At 40.8% G+C, this 20,914-nt stretch overlaps 1 protein-coding gene across 1 annotated transcript; it reads left to right on the top strand.

Moving 5' to 3' along the window:
- Positions 1-16,919: 16,919 nt before the first annotated feature.
- On the top strand, positions 16,920-17,849 carry OR10G3 (olfactory receptor family 10 subfamily G member 3; the record flags this gene model as incomplete). The annotated part of the gene is made up of 1 exon (XM_081106595.1): positions 16,920-17,849. One exon carries the CDS (start codon positions 16,920-16,922, stop codon positions 17,847-17,849), a length of 930 nt encoding a protein of 309 aa, XP_080962721.1.
- Positions 17,850-20,914: the final 3,065 nt, after the last annotated feature.

Genomic DNA, 20,914 nt, shown 5'->3' with positions numbered 1-20,914 from the left:
CACATAGGAGGGGGAAAGAGTCCCCCGAGTTCCTTTTTCCCAGGTGTATAAAGGCTGCAGTTTCTGTGCCTCGTTATCCCCTCTGATTGGCCACTATTCCCCTGTGATTTGGTCACTATAGCAACTCCTGAGCTCAAAGGTCAAACCTCACATGGGACATGTGAGGCTCTCCTTCTTTATTTTGTAAATATAGACCTTTGACTACTCCCAGTTCCTTTGTCTTATGGAAATGTAACTTCTGCTGTTCCCTGCTTCCTTGTCTTATGGAAATGTAAGCTTTGTAGCTCTGTAGCCCTGTGTTTCTTCCATGGACCCCTTTAATTTTAAAAATTCCCTAAATCTGCCAATTTCACCCCTAAAAATTCCTATTTAAATAACTTCAAAGTTCATTCATGCTGCAGAATATTGTGGAATTTTCTTCCTCTTTAAATATAAATAATATTTCACTGTATGTATATACCACATTTTTTTATCTATACATCCATTGATGGATACTAGGGTTTCTTCTACATTTTAGGTATTATGAATAATGCTACTATGAATATGGATATTCTAATATCTCTTTGAAACCCTGCTTTCAGTTACTTTGGGTATATATCCAGAAGAATTGCTGGATCATGTGTTAATTCTATTTTTAAATTTTGAGGAACCAGCAAGCTGTTTTTCACAGCAGCAGTATCTTTTACATTCCCACTAACTGTGTACAAGAGTTCTAATTTCTCCACATTCTAGCCAACACTTGATGTTTTTCTGGATATATATATATATATATATACATATATATATATATATATAGTAACCATTCTAATGGGTATGAAGTAATATTTTGTTGTAGTTTTCATTTGCGTTTCTCTAATGATTAGTGATGTTGAGAATCTTTTCATGGTTTGTTGGCCATTTGTATATCTTCTTTAAAATGTCCATTCAAGTCCTTTGCCCATTTTTTAATGAATAGGGTTATTTGTTTTTTATTGAGTTTTAAGGGTTCTGGGTATTTATTAATCCCTTATCAGATATGTAATTTGCAAATATTATCTTTCATTCTCTGGGTTATCTTTTTACTCTGTTAATAATGTCTTTTGATACACAAACCTGTTTAATGCTTATGAAATCCAATTTCTCTATTTTTTCCTTTGTTATATGTGCCTTTGGGGTCATAGCCAATAAATCATTGCCAAATCCAACTTTGTGAAGCTTTTGTCTTATGTTTTCTTGTAAGTTTAATTGATTTTAGACTTACATTTAGGTCCTTGATTCATTATGCATTAACTTTTGTAAAGTAGTCCCCCTTTATTCATGGGGAATATGTCCCAAGACTTTCAGTGGATGTTTGAAACCATGAATAGTACTGAACCTATATAGTCTGAGGTTTTTTGTATATATAATAAAGTTTAATTTCTAAATTAGGCACAGTAAGAGATTAACAACAACTAATAATAAAATAGAACAATTAAAACAATGTCTACACTAATAAAAGACAAACATGCAAATTGACCTACCTTTGTTACACCTTAAGCCACGCCCACCAGCCAATCAGAGCAACTATATGCAAATTAACCCAACCAAGATGGCGGCCGGCAGCCACGGAGCTGGAGCAAGCAGGAAGCTTGGTTGCCCCAGTGATGGAGGAAGCCAAGCTTCCCGCCTACCCTGGCCGGCTCTGAGCTCCACTCAAGGCAACAAAGTTTCAATTATAGAAGATAAATAAACCCCAGATACCTGCTTTCAGCTGGCCATGGCCACGGAGCTGGAGCAAGCAGGAAGCTTGGTTGCCCCAGTGATGGAGGAAGCCAAGCTTCCCATCTGCCCTGGCCAGCTCTGAGCTCCACTCAAGGCTACAAAGTTTCAATTATAGAAGGTAAATAAATCCCAGAATTAAAAAAAAAAAGAAAAGAAAAGAAAAAAAGAGAGGCTGGGAGCGTCTGTGGCCAGGGGGTTTGGCCAGCCTGAAAACGGCCCTCAGCCCCTCACCCAGAATGGCCAGGCACCCGAGTGGGGAACCCCCACCCTACAGGGTGTGTGGCCAGCCTGAAAACAGCCATCAGCCCCTCACCCAGGCTGGCCAAACCTCCATGGGGTGAGGGTCCCCACTTGGGGTGGGGGAGGAGGCTTGACCAGCCTACAAACAGCCAACAGCCCTTCACCCAGGCTGGCCAGGCACCCAAGCGGGACCCCCACCCTAATCCGGGACACCCTTCAGAGCAAACCAGCCAGCCCCCACCCGTGCACCAGACCTCTATCCTATATAATAAAAGGGTAATATGCAAATTGACCCTAACAGCAGAACGACTGAGAAAGACTGGTCACTATGACACACACTGACCACCAGGGGGCAGATGCTCAATGCAGGAGCTGTCCCCTGGTGGTCAGTGCGCTCCCACAGGGGGAGTTCTGCTCAGCCACAAGCCAGGCTGATGGCTGCCAGCACAGTGGTGGTGGTGGGAACCTCTCCCATCTCCTCAGCAGCACTAAGGATGTCCGACTGCAGCTTAGGTCTGCTCCCTGCTGGTAAGTGGACATCCCCCGAGGGCTGCCGGGCTGCCAGAGGGATGTCTGACTGCCAGCTTGGGACTGATCCCCCAGGGAGCGGGCCTAAGCCAGCAGGTGGACATCCTCCGAAGGGTCCCAGACTGCAAGAGGGCATAGGCTGGACTGAGGGACACCCCCAAGTGCACAAATTTTTGTGCACCAGGCCTCTAGTACTGTAATAAAAGTTATGTGAATATGGTCTTTCTCTCCCTCTGATAGCCAATCTGATAACCAAGACTGCTACTAAGTAACTAAGGGGCAGATAGTATATGCAGCATGGACACACTGAACAAAAGGATGATTTATGTCCGGCCCAGGGTGGAACAGGATGGCACAAGATTTCATCATGCCATTTGGAACAGTGTGAAATTTAAAACCTAAATTATTTATTTCTGAAATTTTATCATTTAATATTTGGGGGCCATTATTGACCACCACAGGTAACTGAAATCACAGAAAGCAAAACAATAAATAAGGAGGGACTATACTGTATATGGTGTTAGGTAAGGGTCCAACTTCATTCTTTACATGTGGATATCCCAGCACCATTTGTCAAAAAGACTGTCCCTATCTGGCCAGTGTGGCTCAATGGTTGAGCATACACCTATGAACCAGGAGGTTGGGGTTTGATTCCTGGTCAGGGCACATGTCCTGGTTCAAAACATCAGAATTATTTTTGTTTCTTTTTTGGGTTTTCTATCTTTTTTTGGTATTTTCATTTTGTTCACAAATACTTTTATTTACTTTCTCCACATCTTCCTTTAGTTCTTTGGGCATCTTTGAAACACTTGCTTAAAATATTTGTCTATTATATCTTCTATTAGGTCTTTCTTAAGAACAGTTTCTGTTGGGGTTTTTTTCTTTGAATGGGCCATACTTTCCTATTTCTTTGTATGTCTTATGAATTTTTTTGTTGAACACTAGACATTTGAATCTATTAAGGTGGTAACTCTGAAAATCAGATTCTCCTCCTTCCCCAGGGCTTGCCAGGTTTATTGGTTTTGGAGGGTTTTCTGTTTTGTTTTTTATTGATAGGGTGGTTGTGCATGTAGTCTATTTCTGCCAAGGATCAGCCTGAAATGTAAACTTAGATATTCTGAGGCCTTTTCTAACCTTTCCTTGGGCATATGTGGTCACTTTCTCATTTTCCCTGTGTGTGCAGTTGCTTTTTTTTTTTTTTTTTTTTTTAGAGAAAATGGAAGGGAGGGGGTGGGGAGAGAGAATCTATTGGTTGCCTCTTGCACACAACCCAACTGGGGCTGAGGATCAGCCTGCAACCAAGGTATATGCCCTTAACCAGGAATGGAACCCGTGACCGTTCAATATGCAGGACAATGCTCCAACCACTAAGCAATATTAGTCAGGGCTGAAGTTGCTTTTTTTTTTTTAATTTTATTTTTTTTAAAATTAAATCTTTATTGTTCAGATTATTACATTTGTTCCTCTTTTTTCCCCCCATAACTCCCCTCCTCCCAGTTCCCACCCCACCCTCCGCCCTCACTCCCCACCCACTGTCCTCATCCATAGGTGCACGATTTTTGTCCAGTCTCTTCCCGCATCTCCCACACCCCCTTTCCCCCAAGAATAGTCAGTCCATTCCCTTTCTATGTCCCTGATTCTATTATAATCACCAGTTCATTCTGTTCATCGGATTATTTATTCACTTGATTCTTAGAGTCACTTGTTGATAGATGCATGTTTGTTGTTCATAATTTGTATCTTTACCTTTTTCTTCCTCTTCCTCTTCTTAAAGGATACCTTTCAGCATTTCATATAATCCTGGTTTGGTGGTGATGAACTCCTTTAGCTTTTCCTTATCTGTGAAGCTCTTTATCTGACCTTCAATTCTGAATGATAGCTTTGCTGGATAAAGTAATCTTGGTTGTAGGTTCTTGGTATTCATCACTTTGAATATTTCTTGCCACTCCCTTCTGGCCTGCAAAGTTTCTGTTGAGAAATCAGCTGACAGTCGTATGGGTATTCGCTTGTAGGTAACTGAGTTTCTTTCTCTTGCTGTTTTTAAGATTCTCTCTTTATCTTTTGCTCTTGGCATTTTAATTATGATGTGTCTTGGTGTGGTCCTCTTTGGATTCCTTTTGTTTGGGGTTCTCTGCGCTTCTTGGACCTGTAAGTCCATTTCTTTCACCAGGTGAGGGAAGTTTTCTGTCATTATTTCTTCAAATAGGTTTTCAATATCTTGCTCTCACTCTTCTTCTGGCACCCCTATAATTCTGATGTTGGTACGCCTGAAGCTGTCCCAGAGGCTCCTTACACTATCCTCGCATTTTTGGATTCTTTTTTCATTTTGCTTTTCCGGTTGGGTGTTTTTTGCTTCCTCGCATTTCAAATCATTGACTTGATTCTTGCGCTCCTCTGGTCTACTGTCGGGAGTCTGTATAATATTCTTTATTTCAGTCAGTGTATGCTTAATTTCTAGTTGGTTCCCCAATATAACATCGAGGGTCTCATTAGTTTTCTTGTAGATCTCATTAAGTTTATCGGCGGCTTCTAAACAGTTCTTGAGAGACCTTAAAAGTGTGGTTCTGAACTCTAGATCTTCCATTGACAATTTTATCCTGTTTCTTTGTCTCCGCATTTTGTTATGCTTCCTTGGTGCACCCCCTAGTGGTCTTTGTTCGTGGTTTTATAGTTAAATCTTGATTGTTGTAGCTAATTCCAGGGAGGATTTGACCTCCAGGCCAAGTGGCTATAAGAATCAGCTGTGTCTGCAGTGAGAGAACTTCTGTCCTCTAGGGAGGTGCTAATCTAGCCTTTGCCTGAGGCTATCTGGCAAATGCCTGTGTGCAGGGCTTGGGCGGGGCGGGTCGCACAGGATCAACAGGGTGGGCCGGAGAGAGCAGTTATGGTGGCTCTCAGTCCTGTCCCCAGGGGCTCTGCCTCTCTGAGTCCCAGCAACGGCTGCAAACCTCGGAGAGAAAGCTGCATTCGCTCTGACCGAAGCCAGGCAGTCCCGCTTCTCCCGTTTGAGTCTGGGTCCCTAAAGACTCGCCCGGATCTGGAGCTCAGAGTCTGCGACTCCCTCCCGATTGAAAACGCCAACCGTGCCCTCCGCCGCCAGCCCGCTCCACGCACTCCGCACCTCAGAATTTGGCTTCAGCACGGCGCCTCCTCTGAGTGTCCGTATGCGTTTCTCTTTCCTCCTAGTTGTAGGACTTCCACTCAGCCAGCGTTCCAGTGGTTCTGGGTGATGTCCGTTCAGTCTTTTAGTTTCACTTTTGAAGTAGTTGTTCAAAGCAGCAAACTCCGGCGTTAACCTATGCCGCCATCTTGGTTCTCCGACCTGAAGTTGCTTTTTAATATTCATATCTTAATGTCTGTCTCCTGAAGAGATAAAAAGCAAAAAATAAAGGAAGAGAAAAAGACACAAGCTCTTTAAATCCCCTGGTAGTTACCTCAATTGGAGGAGGAGAAGCTTGCAAACATAGGGGGAGATGCAACAACAATGGCTGCCATCTCTTTATCTGCATCTCTCTCATCAGAAGCAATAAAATTGCCAATTGTGACACAACTAAAATAATGTTAGAAAGAAATGAAAGTTAATGGATATGTCTTTTGTGTAACACTTAACCTCATGGACCTCATTATTGTTGCCAGAGGAGATAAGATGCTGTGAGGCCTGTGAGATCTTGGGATTATATGCACATTTAATCCATAAAACCTAACTACTCTCTTAGAGGTATGTGTATCATTACTGTTATAGTTTTGGCTGGTGACAAGGGCTGTGAAAGAATTCACAACTAAAAGAAGAGATAGAGCCCTAACCAGTTTGGCTCAGTGGATAGAGCATTGGCCTACAGACTGAAGGGTCCCAGGTTCGATTCCGGTCAAAGGCATGTACCTTGGTTGCGGGCACATCCCCAATGGGGGGTGTGCAGGAGGCAGCTGATTGATGTTTCTCTCTCATCGATGTTTCTAACTCTCTATTCCCTCTCCTTTCTTCTCTGTAAAAAATCAATAAAATATATTTTAAAAAATAAAAAATAAAAGAAGAGATAGATGCAGAGAGAAAGTTTTGTTTGTTTTTTTACTTCCCCCAAGGGAAAGGTCTGGTGCATTGCTAATCAATACAAGGGCAAGAAATAAACATTGGCCTGCTCTTTTAAAGGATAATGGCTGTTGTTGCTAGGTGACAAAGCAGGGAGGAGGATTGGGCTGTCTGTGAAAACCTATCTTTTTTAAATCTGAGCGGATGTCCTAGGGAGGTGTCTTTATCAGTATCTTCACACAAGCCTGTAAATCATGCTTACAGTAAAAGTTATGAAGAGTTCAAAAGAGGCCTTTTTGAAGAGAAGGGGGGAAGGGAACTTTCCATAATTATCCTTGAGTTGTTAAACCAGCAGGGAGGAGGTGTACGCAAGAATGTACCCTTGAGAGTTACTCATCCTGTCTTGCAGTTTGAACAGAGTGATTAACAATCTTGAGGTTTAATTATCAGGTGCTCCTCATAAATTGTAGAAGGCTACAGCAAAGAAAAAGAGAGGACTTTTTTCTTGTTCTCACACTCACAATTGCTAATTTAATCAATGAACACAACTACTATTGTGAAAAAGAGTGATTTTTGTGGAACAAATCTAGAAGATGGTCAATTGAAACTGTGAAACTAGATTAAGTTGTGAACAACTTAGGAAATCATGAGCCTGTACCTGTATAGCCCTATTTCACAAAGTACTTCTTCACATGTATTCTGGTTGTAATATACAAACCTTGACCCATAAAATTTAACAGTTTCCTTTTTGAAAACTATTTCAACTGAAATCATGCTTTCTAGAATAATGGAAGCAGCAAAATATAAGAAAAGAAAAGGCCAGGCTGTGAAAAGGTAATACAGACATTTTCGCCTGGCTTCATCTACCCACACACACCCTTTTGGGCCAGTTCTCACTAATTTGTCACAAACAAGTTTTGTTCTTCCCCTAATCACCTCTATTCACCTGCGGTCCAAATTTAGCCTGCTACTTGATTTTTTTAAACCCTGCAAGCTAAGAATGGTTTTTACACTTTTTAAATAGTTGGGGAAAAAGAAAAGAAGAATAATTTTTTATGAAACATAAAATTTTTTTAAATATATTTTATTGATTTTTTACAGAAAGGAAGGGAGAGGGATAGAGAGTTAGAAACATCGATGAGAGAGAAGCATGGATCAGCTGCCTCCTACACACTCCCTACTGGGTATATGCCTGCAACCAAGGTACATGCCCTTGACCGGAATCGAACCTGGGACCCTTGAGTCCGCAGGCCGACGCTCTATCCACTGAGCCAAACTGGTTAGGGCTGAAACACAAAATTTATATAAAATTCAAGTTTTGCTATTTACAAATAAAGTTTTATTATAATATAGCTATGTCCATTTTTAAATATATTTTTATTGATTCCAGAGTGAATGGGAGAGGGAGAGAGATAGAAACATCAATGATGAGAAAGAATCATTGATTAGCTGCCTCCTGCACGCCCCCAATGGGGATTGAGCCCGCAACCCAGGTATGTGCCCTGACCAGGAATCAAACCGTGACCTCCTATTCATAGGTCGATGCTCATTCACTGAGTATGTCGGTCTGGCAGCCATGTCCGTTTTTAAGTGTACTATTTATAGCTGCTTTCATGTACAATGGCAGACTTGAATAAATGCAACAGAGACCGTATGGTCTTCAAGGCCAAAAAAATTTATTATCTGCACTTTACAGAAAAAATGTGCCAACCTCTGTGCTAGATACTTCAACATCGAAGTGACTTGGGAGCTACAGAGTTCACCTCAAAATTTTGGGGGCAGAAGAATAGATCACATTCAAGGTACTCTCTTAATACATAGACCATCACTAGACATTTGAAGAAAGTTTGAGAAAAGGTTCAGACAGTTCCAAAGATCAGACTAGCAGAAAAGAAGTCAAATGAATCTCAAAGTATTCAAAGAAACAGAACTAAGAAATACTAATAAAATTCACTACTCAGGGAGCATACTGTATGTGATAGTTGAATTGAATGACTTCTCGTGTCCCTCTAACTCTAACCCTGACACTCTATTTCTCCTAGTCTGTGCAGATTATGTTAGCACTGTAGTAATTCAAAGAAATAGGAATTTCATGAAATGTGAATATGCCAATAAAATAATATTTTGACTGATAACAACCACATTAGTTTTTCCTTCCTTTTTTTGCAAATTTGCTTTTGGAAGGTAAAAGAAATCACAGACATGCAATCATCAATAAGCCTTGTTAAGCCCCACAGACTTTGTCCAAATTGATGTTACAAAATTCAGAAAAGTTATGAATAAGGGAGTTTCCCAGAAACAAACCATAAATATTGGCCTCATCTTATCACAAAGATCCTATATAATAAAACCCTAATATGCAAATAGGCCAAACAACCAGCAGAACAATCGGTTGCTATGATGCACACTGTCCACCAGGGGGCAGATACTCAATGCCCCCCGCCCCCGCCCCCCCCAGAGAGAGGCAACCAGCAGCGGTAATTGGGGGGCAGGGTATGCCAACAAGCGCCCCACTGGTCGCCTCATGCAGAGGGAGGCAAGCAGTGGATGTGATCCAGGGGTGGGGCCAGCCAGCGGGCAGCACCAGACCACCAGCCAAGGCAGGTGCCAGCGGGGGCCCTCCGATCGCTCCACCCACCAGTCACCCCACAGATGGCCCTGATCACCAGCCAGGCCTAAGGACCCTACCCTATATATTGGGAACAGTCCCTTAGATTTAAAAATTAAAACCTGGCAAAGTTACTCTAACACTGAAAAAATAGGATGATGCAGTAATTACATGCATGGACTCTGGCTTGCACATTTTGTGGTCAGCCCTGATTATGACACATAACTGTGTGACAAAGCCAATTACTTAACTTCTCTCTGCTTCAGTTTTCCACCCATAAGATGGGGAAAATGGTACTACTGCCTCAGAAGGATCATGTTATGTACTACTTTTTATAATCAGGGCAAAAAAATGTAGCTTCCCATACAACAGCAAGATGCCTTTCACCTGTAAGAAAAATATGGTCACTGGTGCATGCAGCATCCTGAATTGCGAGAGGATGCAGGCCGGGCTGAGGGCCCCCCACCACCACCATGCACAAATTTTGCACACTGGGCCTCTAGTGCTACTATATTACCATACCTGATATCAAACTATACTACAAGGCCATAGTAATCAAAAGAGCCTGGTACTAGCATAAGAATAGGTATATGGATCAATGGACTAGAACAGAGAGTCCAGAAATCAACCCACATCTATATGGTCAATTAATATTTGACAAAGCAGGCAAGAGAAAGACAGTCTCTTCAGCAAATGGTGTTGAAAAATTGGACAGGTAGCCTAGCCAGTGTTGCTCAGTGGTTGAGCACTGACCTATAAGCCAGGAAAGTGATCACAGTTTGATTCCCTATCAGGGCACATGCCCAGGTTGTGGGCTTGATCCTCAGTAGGGGATGTACAGGAGGCTGCCAATCAATAATTCTCTCTCATCTTTGATGTTTCTATCTCTATCTCCCTTCTCCTTCCTCTTTGAGATCAATAAAAACATTTTTTTAAAAAGAAAATTGGACAGGTACATGCAAAAAAATGAAACTAGACCACTAACTTACACCATCCACAGAATAAACTCAAAATGAAAAAAATACTTAAATGTGAGTCACGAAACCATGAAAATCCTAAAAGAAAACATAGGCAGTAAAAGCTCATAGGCAGGCATCTCTTGTAGCAATATTTTTGCCAATATGTTTCCTAGGACAAGGGAAACAAAAAAAAAAATTAACAAATGGGACTACATCAAACTAAAAAGCTTCTGCATGGCAAAAGAAAGCATCAAGAAAATGAAAGTGAGCCCACTGAATGAGAGAACATATTCGCTAATGATACATCGGAAAAGAGGTTAATCTCCAAAATAGAACTTACACAACTCAACACCAGGAAGACAAGCAACCCAATTAAAAAATTGGCAAAGGACTTGAATAGACTCTTCTCCAGAGAGGACATACAGATGGCCAATACACATATGAAAAAAATGCTCAGCCCTAACCAGTTTGGCTCAGTGGATAGAGTGTTGGCCTGCTGACTGAAGGGTCCCAGGTTTGATTCCGGTCAAGGGCATGTACCTTGGTTGTGGGCACATCCCTAGTAGGAGGTATGCAGGAGGCAGCTGATCGATGTTTCTCTCTAATCGATGTTTCTAACTCTCTGTCCCTCTCCCTTCCTCTCTGTAAAAAATCAATAAAATTATATATTTTTTAAGAATGCTCAACGTCACTAGTCATCAGAGAGATGCAAATTAAAACTACAATGAGGTATCACCTCACACATGCCAGAATGGCTACCATCAACAAATCAACAAACAAGTGATGGCAAGGGTGTGGAGAACGGGAACTTTAGTGTACTAATGGTGGGAATGCAGATTGGTGCAGCCACTATGGAAAACAGTATGGGGTTTCCTCAAAAATTTTAAAAATAAAATTGCCACTTGATCTAGCCATCCCACTTCTGGGAATATATCCTAAGAATCCCAAAGCACCAATATGCACCCCTCTGTTCACAGCAGCGTTGTTTACAACAGCCAAGATCTTGAAACAGTTCAAATGCCCATCAGCAGATGAGTGGATTAAAAAGCTGTGGTACAGCCCTGGCCTGTATGGCTCAGTTGGTTGGGCATCATCCCGTTCACCAAAAGGTTGCCGGCTCAATTCCTGGTCAAGGCACATTCTTAGGTTGTGGGTTTGATCCCAGGTAGGGGGGATACAGATGTGTCTTTCTCTCTCTCCCTCTCCCTTCCTTTCTAAAAATCGATTTAAAATCTTAAAAAAAAAAAAAAAAAAAAGCTGTGGTACATTTACACAATGGGATACTTAGACTGCCATAAAAAAAAAAAGAAGGAAATCTTACCTTTTGCAACAACATGGATGGACCTGGAGATTATTATGCTAAGTGAAATAAGCCAGTCAGAGAATGACAAATACCATATTATCTCACTTATATGTAGAATCTAATGACCAAAATAAGTTGATGAATAAAATAGAAGCAAAGGCATGGATATATGAAACAGTCTGACAGTTGTCAGAGGGAAGTGGGCGGGGGGTGGGGAGGAGGGTGTTGGATGAACAAAGGTGAAGGGATTAGCCAAAGAACATATATGCATAACCCATAGACACAGACAATAGTATAGTGATGGCCAGAGGGAAGAGGGATGGGGGCTGGTTGGAAGGGGACAAAGTTGGGGAGGGGGGACATCTGTAAGTGTCAACAATAAGAAAAAAAAACAAGGGTTCTATTATAATATTCCCTAGGCTGAATGTCTCACACATTATAATTGACTCTGGGGAAAATAAATGATGTAACAGAACACAAAGGAGACCAACCTTAGCAGTTACCTTCAGAGGGAACCCCAACTCTTTTCCCCAGTTTGTAAGGACACTAGAAGAGGACTTCTACAACTAAGCAGGCAAATAATAAAGAGTTTCATTCTTTTGGTCTTTTGCCATGAGCTCTTCACAGTAAATATCCTGACCCTGTGAGACCCAAAACCATTGAAATTATCCTAGGAACAGCTTCGTATCTCTTCTTTCAGACTGCGAAAGGATTTTCTGTGGATACTGACACCTCCAGATGAAGGTGATTCTCTCCCCCAAGTCCCATTCCATTTTCCAGAGTTAAATGTCATCTACAGGACTTGATCACTGATGCGGAGAGGTGCTGACAAGAGAGGAAGATATTCCTAATTCTAGATGACCACAGAGTAAGTTTCAGATATCGATACATGTTGGGTTCAAACACTGTGCAAAGGATTTCTTCACATTCAGTCATTTTATCTCTCAATGTCTTTTCTTGTTTCATTATGCAATATATTTCTTTCTGCTCTCATAGAAATTTTCTTTCCTGCTCCAAGTCTAACTGTGCAGCTACTATTTAGCCTTATAATATGGGGATAACACTATCTCCCCAAGCCTTTTACTGGCTACATCTTTCTCTAAAGCCACCTTTCTTCAAGCTCATTCACTGCCTTAAAAGGTAAGAATATCTTGGAGTTCTGTGGTGGTTCCACCTTTACTCCTTGCTGTTTGGTCCTTGTCAGGTCCCTTCTTCCTGTAACACAGGTTCTCTGCCCAAAATGTGAAGAATGGATGTGAGTAAAACTATAATCTGATTTCTGTGTTATTTAAACAGACAGTTCAAATGCATTGCTAATAAGGGTTTTATATTTTAAAGGAAATTTGAGGCCTTATTTATCAAACTTAATAACTCAATTTTTTCTCATCTCATTGTTTATATGTATATATTTATTATATATCTACATATTATTTCTCTTTAGATTATTTTCAGTTTTATTTTATTGGGACTGTGAAGATTTCGATTATTTTCATGTCATGTAAAATTCGGAAAATGGCAATAGATTATATGTGTTCTAAATATTTAAGATGCTTTTATATAAATTAAAAGAAAGTGCTTTGAGTTTATTATCAAGACATAAAAAAATTTAAGTTTCTTCATGACCATTTGGTAAATGGATGACTAGAGTTAGGTATGTAATTTGAGACCAAAATTAAGCTGAAATAGGGTCAAGCCTGCTCTTTTCCTCATTAGAAAACGTACTTAACGCCCTAGGCCCGTGGTTGGCAAACCGCAGCTCATGAGCCACAGTTTGCCGACCACGGCCTGAGGCAAATCAGTCACTAACAATTTTTAAACATCAGCATTATAGGTTTACAGGCGTTTTGTGATCCACTAATGATTCCCATATTTTTTCAAACATGCTTATACTAGATGACCTTTTGTATCTGATATAAGATCACAGTGCAAAAATGTATTGCATCAATACCTTCACAGTCCCTGTAAAATGAAAATACTGCTAAGCCCCCAGGCAATGGTCTACTTTTTTAAAAAATGTATCAGTGTGACAGTGAAAGGAGATGGGCCATTTCACAGATTAATGGGAACAAAATGTGTTTAAGTTTAGAACCTGCACTTAACTCTACTACATCTAGGTTTAGAAATAGGGCAGCAATTAGAATCTTTGACAAAATGAACCATCAAATTCTTAAAATCGTTATTCTGATCATAGACAAAGCTATGGCTTCAGCACACTAACAATTAATGTTGTCAAAGAATTTTTAAAACTAACCATTTACAATCTGAAATAACCTGATTTACTAAATTATTTGGGCTTATTTGTGGGAAGGAATGCTAAGTAAAATGTAGAAAGAATACTAGACTGGAAATCATAAATCCTAGTGGTAGTGCTTACTCTAGCGCTGTATAGCCATGGGACTCCTCTGTCATTTAACTCCTCTAAGGATCATCACTGTACAGGTGTAAAATGCCATCATTATTTTGTGAGTTCATACCATCCTAGTTCATTGAGGTTTCATCAGTGCCATGTTTCTTTCTCTTTGTGTCATGTTCTTTTCTCTCTCTCTCTCTCTCTCTCTCTCTTTCTCTCTCTCTCTCTCTTTCTCCCTTCCTACCTCCAATTTTGTTATTGAAAGAAATTAAGGCATCTCAGAGCCACATCTGAAATATCAATGAATCACAGTAAGAAGAAGGGTGCTCACCCAAGTTTCATGCCTGGAGATCTATAATAATGGCAACAGCACAGGGAAGAAGGAAAAAGAAAATTGTCCTGTTAATATTTATAACTAAATTGGGAAGAAACTTGTTAGAGAAATAGATAGAAGAAACTTTAATTGCAACTGGAGTAAAATCACACCTAATAAAGACAGTATTACAAATAGGGCTATATGCCTTCCCCTCATCCTTCCCTTTAAGATGGTTCTAAAATCTAAGGGCAAGATTAGGAAATACTATTCCCTCAGGTTAAATAAAATGAGAATTGGCATATACAAACATTGAATCATTGTGTTGTGCATGTGAAACTAATATAATGTTATACATCAATTATACCTCAATATAAAAAATTAATTTTAAAAACATTTTAAGTTCAGGTTCTATGAAGTAGCATGTTAACTTTGTAGATTTCTTTTTGGTAGAAAATTTATCTCCAAAGCCATAGTTTCATTGCACTGTAACCAGGTTTATATTAATCTAGCAACCTTATGCCAATAGTCTTTTTTTTTAATGTCTATAAATACCCTATTCTTCAATGTTCTTAGAAACTTTATATTCTAACTAGTTTTCTCATTCTCATGTTAATAAATATTTTACATGTATTTAAAACACACACACACACACACACAAGAATCAGCACACTGCATGTGGACTGGATCTCCCTATTTACAGGAAATTTCCCAAAAGTAGTCATTGTTCCTAGAGAGTAATTCAGAGAACAGAGAGAGTATTCCCTAAAGCAAATAAGAAAACAGTACAAAAAATAAATAAGCAAAAGATAATTTAGGAACTCTAAAAAGTTGAGAAATGTGCTGAAAAGAAGAAAGCCATTGAAAATAATAAAGGCAATCTAAAAGAGATATAGACTCAGAAAGAAAATAATTAAAGTAAAACCTTGTGAACATATCCTCACTACTGCCCAGAAGAAAAAGATATTGTATCTGAAGGAAAGAGTGAAATCTAGAGATACTTGTGATTTACCAGGTGCAATTCATTGAAACTGTTGAAGCCTGAATTGTGTGCTCCATCAAATTCCCTTTGCTCTGATTCAAAACTCAGAAAAATACTTCTGGCTCCTAATTTGTTTTCCAGGGACCTCAATATTAATAAGTGGTTGCCCGGAGTAGTAGACATTCCATTTCAGTCATGGGAGTGAGCTCTCCCACTACAGATTAACAAATGGGTTGTTTGGTTTACAAGTCATTCTCTCAGGTATTTGAACAGTGTGAACTGATTTCCCGATGCCTGATTCTGTAGGGAGACCAAATCAAGCTTCTACCGTAAAACTGCAGAGTTTAACATCTGACCTTTTCTGGTTTGCTCGACCAGAGCAGGCACCTGACTTCTCACTGTGACCATCCCTCTTTGCTTCCTCCTCTTCTCTCTTCCTTTTCCATGTTCCAAGACACAAATATTAGATACAAAGGAATCAAAATACATAGCATCAAGCACCAACCACAACTTCACTTATATGCTCACAGCTTCATGGCCATTCTTTTCCTTTAATGATGAAGGACTTGGAGAGTAGACTTACACAGCATCAATCACTGTCACACACAACCAGCCATTTAATCAAAGTTCCATTCCGTTTTGTCTACTACAAAGAGGGAAAGAAAATTTTTCATTGCCTTTCTGCATATTCCCCACTCCATATAAGCTTATATCCTGGCAGAGATAAGAATGAGGCAGTGGCCTCTGGAAGTTTCTAACTGGCAGAATTCTAACAAAACAAATACAGTCAAACCTCAGTTCTCAAACATCCTCCATCTCAAACAATTAGGTTCCAAGTTATTCAAGGGGAAAAGTGTCTGTTTGTCAAGGAAAAAACCCAACAACATTCAGTTCTCCAACCAGCAACACTTTATGTTGATACCTCAGCATGACAAACAGCATCCCTAAGGCAACAAAGGAAAGCATGCTTTTGTTGCTGGCAAAATCAATGATTAGGACGATTTTAAAACATAAAGAGGTGATCAAGAGTGCTAATGTTGCCAAGGGTGTGAAAGTGCTCACAAAACATAAATCACAGGCAATTGTAGAGGTAGAAAAAGTGTTGCTAATTTGGATGAATGAAAAGCAGTTAGCTTGTGATAGCATTTCAGAGGAAATGATATGTGAAAAAGCAAAGATGCTGAAAGACATCCCTAGAACAGTGTTTAAAGTGACTCCTATAAGGCTAGTAAGGAGTGGTTTGATAAATTGAAGGAAAAAAGTGTTTATTTATAGATTAAACAGTACATTAGACATGTACTATATATCAGAAAAGTTAAAACAGGGAATCATTTCTGGGTCTGGAACAGAATAATTCAAATTTACATGATTTCTAATTGGAAAAAAATGATTCGGTTTTTGAACAAATCGCTTCTTGAACAGCCTTCCGGACTGTATTAAGTTCCAGAACTGAGGTTCTACTGAATCCTTTCCCACACGTGTCATTTCCAGTAAATCCTTAATCTTTGGCAAAAGTTCTCTAGGTACAAACTTCTAAGCGCAAACATTTTCTATAAACGTCCAGAGAGTGAATATTTTAGGGTTTGCAGGACAAACACAATGACCACCTTGCCATCCTAGCACTAAAGCAGCTGCAGCAATACATATGTAAATGAGCATGGCTGTGTTCCAATAAAACTTTCCTTACAAAACAGGCCAACCCCTGTCACAGAACACACTTTTCCCTACTTGTCATCTCTCCACATGAGAGAAACTTCTCTGCCACTGTCCCAATTTTTACAATCTCTTTCTCTAGTTCCTCCTCACTTTCCTCTTACCCCCATGCTAAGTCCTGTTTTGTCCATTCTGTAGGTAAGAATTCTCCAGAAGATGGAAAGAGTCAACAGCACATTGTTGACTGAGTTCATCCTGACAGGAATTCCCTATCCACTCAGGCTAAGGATGTTTCTTTTTGTGTTCTTTTTGCTGATCTACATCCTAACTCAGCTGGGGAACCTGCTTATTCTAATCACTGTTTGGGTAGATGTGCAACTCCACGCCCATCCCATGTACATCTTTCTTGGTGTTCTTTCCGTCATTGACATGGCCATCTCCACCATCATTGTTCCTCGCTTCATGATGAACTTCACTTTAGTCATCACACCCATCTCATTTGGTGGCTGTGTCACTCAACTCTATTTCTATCACTTCCTGGGCAGCACCCAGTGCTTCCTCTACACCCTGATGGCCTATGACAGGTACCTGGCAATCTGCCGGCCCCTGCACTACCCTGTGCTCATGAATGCTAAGCTGAGTACATTACTTGTGGCTGGAGCTTGGGTGGCAGGATCCATCCATGGGGCTCTCCAGGCCATCCTAACCTTCCGTCTGCCTTACTGTGGGCCTAATCAGGTAGAGTACTTCTTCTGTGACATCCCTGCAGTTTTGAGGCTGGCCTGTGCTGATACAACAGTCAACAAGCTGGTGACCTTTGTGGACATTGGGGTGGTGGTTGCCAGTTGCTTCTCCCTGATTCTCCTCTCCTACATACGGATCATTCAGGCCATCCTGAGAATCCGTACAGCTGATGGGCGGCGCCGGGCCTTTTCAACCTGTGGAGCCCATGTAACTGTGGTAACCGTGTACTATGTGCCTTGTGCCTTCATCTACCTGAGGCCTGAAGCCAACAGCCCCCTGGATGGGGCAGCTGCCCTATTCCCCACAGCCATCACTCCTTTTGTCAACCCCATCATCTACACTCTGCGGAACAAAGAGGTGAAGCTGGCCTTGAAGAGAATGATAGGAGGCTGTAGAACTTAGAGTCAGGTTTGAAAGTTCCTGTCCCCCACTGGGGAAACCTTCGCATTTACAATTTTTTCTAATGTTTAGATATCACTGAGTTTTGCTTTTTCTTCTTGCTTTTTCTCTTTTATGTAGCCATATAATATCAATACATCAATATCAAACACAGTTTAAGGTAAAATACTACTTTCTAGCCCTAACCGGTTTGGCTCAGTGGATAGAACGTCGGCCTGTGGACTCAAGGGTCCCAGGTTCGATTCTGGTCAAGGGCATGTACCTTGGTTGCGGGCACATCCCCAGTAGGGAGTGTGCAGGAGGCATCTGATCGATGTTTGTCTCTCATTGATGTTTCTAACTCTCTATCCCTCTCCTTTCCTCTCTGTAAAAAATCAATAAAATATATTTTTTTAACAAAATATATTTTTTAAAAAATAAAATAAAATACTACTTTCTAGCATCCCTTAGAGTTAAAAAACCTCAGCTGCTCCAAAAATAGAGAGTGAGATTAAAGCCACTCAGAAGATAGCAAAATCTGGCACACTTAGACATCCAGAGAAATGGCTTAACAAAGAAATCCTATAGGCTTTTTAGTCTCTAGGCTGACATTGGTCAAGAGCTCATAGAATAACCTATGCTTCCTCTTTTTTGTTTCAAGTTTTTTAAAATATATTTTTATTGATTTCAGCTAGGAAGGGAGATGGAGAGAGAGAGAGAAACATCAATGATAAGAGAGAATCATTGATCAGCTATCCCTTGCACGCCCCATATTAGGGATCGAGCCCGCAACACTGGCCAGAGCAGAGAAATTGGGAACTTTTATTAGATTTATTTATTTATCATTCAGAATTCCTCTTCTATCATTTATCTGTTTACAATAGTTGTCTGTTTTTTATTGAGTTGTTGACTTTTCCCTATCAATTTGTAAAAGATTTTTGTATATTATAAAAAAATCATCTGTTGATTATATGAATACAAATATTTTCTTCCAACTGTATCATTTACTTGTGTTTATTCTGTCTTTTTATTTAAAAAATTTTATTTTTGTGCACTAATCTTTTTTTTTATGGATCCTTAGCTCTTGGCTTGCTTAAGAAGCTCACTCCCCACACCAAGATTTTCTAGTATCCTGAATTTTCTTGTAACATTTTTATTTTTGTTTTGTTCATTTATATCTTTATTCCAGGCAAGACAAGGCAATTAGACAAGGCAAGCACTAAAAGATCCCAAAGGGAGCTGATGAAAGCTTATCTCCCCTCTGCCTCTACCGTTACTCAGAACATTGTTAGGGGCTTCATTGTAGGGGACACAAAGCACTTCATTGTATGGGACAGAGCAGGACCTCAGAGTGGGAATGGGGGGGTGGGGTGGAACAGAACCACAGTCACCCTTGATGAGGTGATGCGGAGACTATTCCTCCAAGCAAATTGTTGAGACTATTTCCCCACACAGGCCACCCTCATGTTCCTCCAGGAGCTAATGCCATGGTAGTAACAGTGTGTGTGTGGCAAGACCTCTGGGTAGAGATTTCATTGAATGACTTTGAAGATGGTGAGTTGACAGCTGTAAAAGTCAGGCTTCCACACATACCTCACAGTTGGACCCAACACCGGCCACCGGTGTCAGGGAACACATTTGCTCTTCTTGCAGCTCTTCTAGGTAGCCAGGCCTCAACCTTCATTATCACGTCACAATAATATTTGTACTTGCCAGAGACCTTTGCTTTGGGTCTGTCAACGTGAAGTTGTGGCCCTCAGAGAAGCCAGACTGGTCCTTTGGGAGAACCCACATCAGAAGCACATATTCTGTGTTAATCTAAGAACATATTCAAACCCAGAAAATTAAAAGTGGAACTGCCTTATAACTCAGCAATTCCATTTCTGGGAATATATCCAAAGAAACCTGAAACACTAATTTGAAAGAATATATGCACCCCTATGTTCATAGCAGTATTATTTACAACTATAGTCCCAGTGCACGAAATTCATGCATGGGTGGGTTCCCTAGGCCTGGCTGGCAATCAGGGCTGATCTGTGGGGCAACCAGCAGGGCAATCGGGGGTCCCCGCTGGCACCTGCCTTGGTCAGCCTGGCACCGCCCACTCACCAGTCCCAGCCCTCGCTGCCACCACCAGTCGCCTCCCTCTGCAGGGTGACCATCATGGCGATGGGAGGGGCCCCACTGGCACCTGCCTTGGCTGGCCTTGGGCCTGTGGGTTGGGGGCAGCTCCTGCATTGAGCATCTGCCCCCTGGTGGTCAGTGCGTGTCATAGCGACTGGTCGTTCAGATATTCAATTGATTTGCATATTAGGCTTTTATTATATAGGCTAGTCAAGACTTAGAAGCAGCCCAAGTGCCCATCAGTGGATGAGTGGATAAAAAAGCTGTGGTACATTCACACAATGGAATACTACTCAGCCAGCATCCAAGGAGGTCCTGTCCCTAGCAGAGAAGCTCGGACCCAACAAGGGAAAAGGACAGATAAATGGTGATGAAAGGAGACCTGACTTTGGATGCTGAACATACAGATAATATACAGATGATGTATTGTACACTTGAAATATCTATAATTTTATTAATCAATGCTACCCTTCTAAATTCAATTAAAAAAATTTTAAGTTTTGAAGAAAAATAAACAAATTTTAATAATTTCATTGACTTGGTCCTGGCCAGTGTGCCTCATTTGGTTAAGCATTGTCCCATGCACCGAAAGGTTGTCAGTTCAATTCCCAGTCAGGGCATATGCCCGGGTTCCGGGCTTGATCCCAGGTGGGTGGCATGCAGGAGACAGCTGACTGATATTTTATTCTCACACTGATGTTTCTCTCTCTTTCCCTTTCCCTTTCTCTCTTTCTAAAATCAATAAAAACATAATTGGGGGGGGGGGGTTTCTTTCTTTTGTTATCCTCACCTGAGGATATTTTTCCATTTGTTTGGGGTTTTTTTTAGAGAGAATGGAAGTGAGGGGGAAAGACAGAGAGACAAACATCAGTGTGAGAACCTACAACCGAGGTACGTGCCCTTGACTGGAATCAAACCTGGGACCTTTTAGTCTGCAGGCCAACGCTCTATCCATTGAGCTGAAC

This window comes from Myotis nattereri (genome assembly GCF_964212035.1).
Source record: "Myotis nattereri genome assembly, chromosome: 1".
Lineage (NCBI taxonomy): Eukaryota > Metazoa > Chordata > Mammalia > Chiroptera > Vespertilionidae > Myotis > Myotis nattereri.
This window is presented reverse-complemented; position numbering and strand designations above follow the sequence as displayed.